General features: G+C 46.5%; 1 protein-coding gene across 1 annotated transcript; it reads left to right on the top strand.

Annotated features, from left to right (window-relative positions):
- The first annotated feature begins 4,280 nt into the window (after nt 1-4,280).
- Nucleotides 4,281-7,707, top strand: EDA9 (D-3-phosphoglycerate dehydrogenase). Its single transcript, XM_016318986.3, has 5 exons — nt 4,281-5,218; nt 5,633-6,009; nt 6,122-6,232; nt 6,323-6,418; nt 6,748-7,707. Exons 1-5 carry the CDS (start codon nt 4,675-4,677, stop codon nt 7,417-7,419), a joined length of 1,800 nt encoding a protein of 599 aa, XP_016174472.1. The 5' UTR covers nt 4,281-4,674; the 3' UTR covers nt 7,420-7,707.
- Nucleotides 7,708-7,787: the final 80 nt, after the last annotated feature.

Genomic DNA, 7,787 nt, shown 5'->3' with positions numbered 1-7,787 from the left:
CATCTTTCTCTTCCTCTGGGCCACTGGCTTGGCTTCTAGTTTGACGGCCAGATGGTGTGACATGAGCTGGGGATCTATCCCTGGCATGTCGGCTGGCGTCCAAGCGAAGAGGTCGGCATTGGCTCTGATCATCTCCATCAGAGGCTCCTTTAATTCATGGGGAAGGTTTCTGTTTATGAATGTGAACTTCTCGTCCCCATTACCAACCCTAAATTTTTCCAAATCCCCTTCTGGCTCAGGTCTGGGCTTATCTTCTATCCTGGCGTCCAAGTCGGCGAGGAAAACTCCTGAAGCTTCTTTGGACTTTTTCCTGAGAGAGAGGCTGGCGTGGTCGCAGGCGACCGCCGTTTCTAAGTCTCCTCTGATGGATCCTACGGATCCGTCATCAGCAACAAACTTCATCACGAGCAGCTTCGTACTAATGGCAGCCCCCAGGTCGTTGATGGTTTTCCTCCCCAAGATAATGTTGTAAGCTGTGGAATCTCGTAAGATTACAAAATCGGCCATCACAGTCCTTCGCCTTTGCCCTTGCCCCACGGAGGTCGGGAGCGAGATGATTCCATCCGGCTTGATGAAGTGGTCTCCCAATCCTACCACACCGTGCTGGTGGGTCGTCAGATCGGCATCTCGTAGTCCCAGGGCATCAAAAACGTTTCGAAACATGATGTTCGAGTCTGCCCCCGTATCCACCAGGATCCGCTTGACGAGGCCGGTTCCGACCCTGGCCGTGATGACCATGGGGGGACTTTCCGGCATCTCGTCGAACCATTGGTCTTCGGGGCCGAAGGAGATGGATGGGAGTCCCCGGGAACTTCTGGCAGACGAGGAGGAGGAGACCGCGAGGACCTTGGCATCTTTTTCCTGTGCCGATTTCGACCTTGGGGCGGAGTTTCTCGCTGTTACTACATTCACCACCGTGAGACCGTGGTCGTCCCCCTCTGGTTCTCGGCGTTGTCTTGCTGCCCGGGAGCTGTCCTCGCCTTCGTGATCCCGATTGTGTCTCCTCGGCTCCCTTATAAGATGGGAGAAGTCGGCAAGTTTTCCGTCCCTGGTTGCCTGCTCTAGGGCGTCTTTTAGGTCGAAGCAGTCTTGGGTTTTGTGTCCGTATCCCTTATGATATTCGCAGTAGAGGCTCTTGTCTCCCCCCGTCCTGCCCTTCAGAGGTCGGGGTTTCGTCAGTATCCCCTTCTCTGCTATCTGTTGGTAGACTTCCGTGATCGGTGCCGTGAGGGGGTGTAATTGGTGAATTTCCCGACTCGGGGGAATGGCTTTGAGGCTTTGCTTGGGCCGCCGTCCCTGGTGTGTTCCCTGGCGTGTTCCCTTGGTTTTTCTCTCCCTTCGTAGTGCCGGGCTTGGTTGTAGGCGGATTGCCGTTTATTGGCAGCCACGACCCGGCTTACTTCCTCGTCGTTGATATACTCCTTAGCCACGCACTGGATCTCCTGCATTCTCCAGACTGGCTTTGTAGTAAGGTGCTTCCTGAAGTCTTCATTCAGGAGCCCATTCGTCAAGCATAAACTCGCCACTGAGTCCGTCAAACCGTTAATTTCCAAGCACTCGTCGTTGAAACGGTCCAAGTATTTCCTGGTCGGCTCCCCGGCTCTTTGGGTCACCCCTAGCAAATTGATCGGGTGCTTGGCTTTGGCGATCCTGGTTGTGAATTGAGCCAGGAAGGCATGGCTGATGTCGGAGAATTGAGTCACCGAGCCCTGCGGGAGGTTATTGAACCACCGTATTGCAGGTCCCGCCAGAGTGACCGGGAAAGCGCGACATCTTACCTCATCTCCTACTCCTTCTAAGTTCATCCTGGCCTCGAAGGCCGTTAGATGCTCCAGGGGGTCCTGCGTTCCATCGTACCTCATGTCCGTCGGCTTGTCAAAATGTTTTGGCAGCCGAACCTCGAGTATGGAGCGGTGGAATGGGGTGGCCCCTATTATCACGTGTCCCCGGGTGTTCGTTCTCCCATCGTCGTTCTCCCGACGAGCGTATTCGTCCTCTCGGTTTGTGGTACGCCGCCCTTCGTACCTGGCGTAAATGACGGGGTCATGGCGCCTTCTCGCGCGCCCTCTTTCCCCGGTGCTTTCTGACTCGCCCTGAGGGCTAGGTGTGCGCTGGGAGCGGCTCCTGGAGCGAGAGCGTGAGTGACTCTGTTCCGGGGTGCGCTGGTCGCGTTCTCTGTCCGCCAATCGGCGCTCTAAGTCTTGCATTCTATGGCGTAGCTCTTGCATTATTCTGGCGTGGTTGTCGCCAGTCCCCCTGAAAGGGCGTCTCTCATGCGCCTGGGTTGCGTTCCTCGGGGGGGATCTCGGATGTTGTCAGGTTCCTGTCCCGGCGGCATCGCCTCCGGGTACGGCCTCGCGGCTTGCCTCCGTTTCGACTAGCACGAAGTCCATGGACGACTCCCCATAGACGGCGCCAATGTTCGGTAAGTCGGTTGCTGAACGGTTCGGGTTGTGATCCGGGATGATGGTAGGGGCTCGTCAAGTCGTGGACTGCCGGTCAGCGGTGCGCGAGGTCCCGGGTACTTGCGTGAGAGGGGGATGCCACCCGCAAAGACACTCCGACGCTCTTGTCAGTAAGGTGTGCAGGCGAAAAGAGTGATAGAGTGTATTACGTACCTCTGGGGAAGAATAAATCTTCCCCTTATATATTGTCAGAGGTGGGCCCTGTGAAGGCAGGCCTACTATTCCCGAGACGTTTCCTTCACAGCTAAGGGTGAGCTGTTACGGACGCGTGTCCGGGTCAGTGACGGAGCGCCCTGCCCCCTGACCGTTCGGGTCGGGTGGAGCTCGGGTCGGCCCAAGCCAGCGGAAGGTTTGGGCCGGGCCGTAACAATATTTAAGTTTTTGAAAATTTAAAAATATATTTAAGTCTTTGAATTTTTTAAAATTTAAACATATCAATCTCTCTGTTTATTTGGGTTTGTCAGGCCCAATAGAATCAAACATGGCTTCTGTTATACTGATTTGGTCAACATACGATACGAATGTATATGTGGGAGAATTTTTAAAATGAAACAAATTAAACTCAAGAATTGATATGTCCAAATTTTAGGAATGTCAAAAATTTAAAGTTAAATATATTTCAAATCTTCAAAGACTTAAATATCCGTCTACGAAAAGATCTATCTGTCATTTTTTCGATTTTGGAGATTAGTGCTTGTACTGCTTTGCACTTTGGAATGCTGTTAGCTGGTGGCCTGGTGTTAATAATAACTTTGAACTGAACGCCTTTTTTTGGGCCCAAAAACATAATACTCTATCCAGCCCAATAAACGAAAAGTTTGTTCATTGTTAATTTCGGTATATGGTCCTTTTCAGTTTTCACCCTCAAACTCGAACCAATCGGATCGATTACAAGTTTACAACTCCCTTACAGTCTTATTTTAAGAGAAAAAGAAAAAAAGTGGCCTCCACGTAGCTGATTATCTGATTCGTTAGATTTGCTGGTGTAATTGATCATTGGTTCATACACTCTGCGGGGCTGCACCTCCACGCGACAGGAAGACCGTGTGCCCTACTCTCTCTATGCTTTTATCTTCCGTCGCCACGTTTGGCAAGTTGACATTAGCGAGGGAAAAAGGTTGTTTCAGGAGGAGAGAAAAAACGGGGGCTATAAAAAGATAAAAGTTTGGATTCAGAAAATAATTAAAAAAATGAATTAAGAATTTAAATTATTGGACTTTCATCCTAAGTATTTAGATTACACATTATTCTACTCCCGTATGAAATTAATATTTTAATTCCTAAACAATAAATACCATTTCGATCCCTTCAAAACTGCAAATTGAAACAAAGTTGTTAGACAAAAGTAATCTCTGTTGAAGTTTTGGCAAATTGCGGCATGCACGAATAGTTGAATATGGCCTGTTCCCTGTGGGTAGATCCGTTGCACCTTATGTGATTTGCTGGTTAATGAGTGTGCTAATCAAAAATTCAAAATCATGCGGCGGCCACATGTATACACACACAATTTCTTAAGTATTTTTAAATACTAAATACTACAACAACGACAAAGTCTTATCCTATTAAACGGGATGGACTACATAGATAAAACAATGCTATTGAACTCATAAATATTATTATAAAATATTTCAATTAGTCATTTAATAAGAAAAATATGTCATAAGATTATTAGTGTATAAACCATTTATATAAAGTGAAAAACGATCGATGAATTGTATTTTAAGACAAAATATTTTTTATTGTGTTTAATAATAGATATTCCAATCAAGGACAAAGCATAATTTATAAATGGTAGAGAAGTTTAACTAGGAAACAATCCTTAAATTATTCCATTTAATCCAGGAAGATTCATTTCATTGACAGCATCTTTTTAAGTAAAAATCCTACTGAGAGAGGGTAGGTGGCCGTCACTATAAACAAACAATACAAAGTCCACCTGTCTCTATGTGTTTGGCAACGAGCAACCCCGGCGCGTGGAATTAACTCGCACACCAAACACACACAGAAGAGAAAGCTGAGCCTGAAAGTAAAAGCCGCAAGAGAAGGAAGAAAATTGGACAAAAAAGAGAGACGTTATTGATTTTCATTCATTCATAAACCCTATCACTGACTATAAAAACCCCTAATACTTCAAACGCACTTTCTCGTCACACTCTTCTTCTTACTAACACTCGCATTCAACTTCACCTCTTTCTACGCAACTTCAATAATGGCCACCGCACATTCACAAACCCTTCGAATCTCTTCACTTTCATCTTCCAGCTCTCTTTCTCTCTCCTCAAAACTTCCTCTCTCCTCCGCCTTCTCCGTCTCCTTCCGCTCCAGCCGCCGCGCTGCCCGCCCCCTCGTCGTCTTCGTCTCCGCCGGCCTCGACGCAAAACCTACCGTTCTCGTCGCCGAGAAGCTCGGCGAGGCGGGCCTCAAGCTGCTCAAGGAGTTTGCTAACGTGGACTGCAGCTACAACCTCAGCCCTGAGGAGCTCTGCACTAAGATCTCGCTCTGCGACGCGCTAATCGTCAGGAGTGGAACCAAGGTCACGCGCGAGGTGTTTGAGTCCTCCGCCGGCAGGCTCAAGGTCGTCGGAAGGGCCGGCGTCGGGATCGACAATGTGGATCTGGCTGCCGCCACCGAGCATGGCTGCCTGGTGGTTAATGCCCCCACCGCCAACACCGTCGCCGCCGCTGAGCACGGGATCGCGCTTCTCGCAGCCATGGCTAGGAACGTTGCTCAGGCTGACGCGTCCGTCAAAGCTGGTTAGTTTCGAATCTCTTTAAGCATTTCGTCGAGCACCTTGTTTCTTTAGCTTTGTTTTAGATCCCTGTTATTGAATTACGCCAGTTGATTTGTTCGTCAAGAATATTGAACTCTCGATTGTTGTATCGTCGTGTGTGCTGAAGTGAAGTAGCTTGAAGTCTTGAACAGGGGAAAAAGCTTTTCGAAGATTCACCATGTCTTTTCATGGAAGCAAGTGTTGAGCTAAATAAATATTAGATATTCCTAGCTAAAAGTAGGACTTCTCGCTGATTATTTTTGTACTTATGTTGAGATCTAACATTTTATATTGGATATTTGTTCTTTTGATGCTGTCTTTTTTTCCCCTTGGAGTTCGTGCTATGAATTCTGTTTTTTTTTTTTTAATTATTATTTCTTTGTTTTGGATGATACAGGGAAGTGGCAAAGGAACAAGTACGTTGGAGTTTCGCTGGTTGGAAAAACACTGGCTGTCATGGGATTCGGGAAGGTTGGTTCTGAAGTTGCTCGTCGTGCCAAGGGGCTTGGTATGAATGTCATTGCACATGATCCTTATGCTCCCGCAGATCGTGCTCGTGCCATTGGTGTGGAGCTTGTGGGCTTTGATGAGGCCATTGCCACTGCAGATTTCATCTCTTTGCACATGCCTCTTACACCTGCTACAAACAAGATGCTCAATGATGAGACTTTCGCCAAGATGAAGAAAGGAGTTCGCATAGTCAATGTTGCTCGTGGAGGAGTCATTGATGAGGATGCTCTTGTTAGAGCATTGGATTCTGGCATTGTAGCTCAGGTTCTTGCCATCCCTTGGTTGGAAGCATTAAAAGTTCACCTTAGCGTTTAGTAAGATCATTGGTTTCTCCTACTAAAGAAATAACTATTGTCTTGTGTCTCGGTTGTTGCAGGCAGCGCTTGATGTTTTCACGGTGGAGCCACCCGCAAAAGACAGCAAGTTGATCATGCATGAGCAAGTCACTGCAACACCTCATCTTGGTGCCAGTACCATGGAAGCTCAGGTAAGTTACTTAAATAATTTCATATGATCATTTAGCTGTGTTGGCTTTTATGTAAATAAAAAAGAAATAACCTTTAAATTTGCCCATCAGGAAGGAGTGGCCATTGAAATAGCAGAAGCTGTTGTTGGAGCATTGAAAGGGGAGCTTGCTTCTACTGCAGTCAATGCACCAATGGTTCCCTCAGAGGTATCTTTCTCCTTAGCATGATAAACAATCTTTCTTCATCGCCTATTCATTGCCTGGTTCACTATATCTCATCAAATTTGGTACACCGGTAGGTTTATGTTAGTTTGGAATGCAGAAAAATATTGCCGTACCATTTTCAATCTTAGAATCCGAGAAAAAGATAAAGGAAAAGCACTCTTATTCCAAGTTTCAGTTGCTCAAATGGATTTTATTGCTTTCTATTCTACAATTAAATTTATCCGACCAACCTGTGGAATTGGAATAGAATTCTCAGTTTAATTTGATACCGGGCTGAGATTAAACACCTGAGGTATCCTTCCTGACTGCAGGTGTTGACAGAATTACAACCATATGTTGATCTTGCTGAGAAATTGGGGAGGCTGGCTGTCCAGTTAGTAGCAGGAGGAAGTGGTGTGAAAACAGTGAAAGTGACCTATGCTTCTGCAAGGGCTCCTGATGATCTTGACACTCGTGTTCTTCGTGCTATGATAACCAAGGGTCTGATTGAGCCCATATCAAGTGTTTTCGTTAACTTGGTTAATGCTGATTTCACTGCCAAGCAAAGAGGAATCAGGATAACCGAAGAGAGGATTATTCTTGATGGTTCACCTGAGAGCCCAGTGGAGTTCGTCCAGGTACAGATTGCTAATGTCGAATCCAGATTTGCTAGTGCCATATCAGACTCTGGGGAGATTAAAGTTGAGGGTAAAGTGAAAGATGGGATCCCGCATTTGACCAAGGTTGGATCCTTCGATGTTGATGTGAGCTTGGAAGGTAGCATTATACTCTGTAGGCAGGTGGATCAGCCAGGCATGATCGGAAAGGTTGGGAGCGTTTTGGGCCAAGAGAATGTGAACGTCAGCTTCATGAGTGTAGGAAGGATTGCTCCCCGTAAGCAAGCTGTGATGGCAATTGGCGTTGACGAACAACCCAGCAAAGACACCTTGAAGAAGATTGGAGAAATTCCCGCTGTTGAAGAGTTCGTTTTCCTCAAGTTGTAAAAGATGTGACATGCTTGTTTTTATTTACCGGGGGTTGTTGCCCCCCTTTTTCTTTAAATGTTGGGTTGGGCATGACTGCATAGTGTGCCCGGTTTTGATGCGGTATCATCAATGAAAGATTGAGAGTAGCTGTAGTTTTTTGGGGGATGAGGAAAATAATGATTAAACTTGCCATTGATACAGTCCAAATGAAAAAGAAATCTGTGTAACTGATACTGTGCTTTATGAATTGTTGTTTATTAAAGCCATTATACTCCTTAATAATAATTTCCGGAATTCCCCTATCCATATCCAACTGGTCATTGTTGACTTCGAGCATACATGCATACATGCTAGTCCTGATGGCAATTTCTTCAATACGCTTTTGA

Source organism: Arachis ipaensis, chromosome B9 (assembly GCF_059453495.1).
Source record: "Arachis ipaensis isolate K30076 ecotype BB chromosome B9, ASM5945349v1, whole genome shotgun sequence".
Taxonomy (NCBI): domain Eukaryota; kingdom Viridiplantae; phylum Streptophyta; class Magnoliopsida; order Fabales; family Fabaceae; genus Arachis; species Arachis ipaensis.
This window is presented reverse-complemented; position numbering and strand designations above follow the sequence as displayed.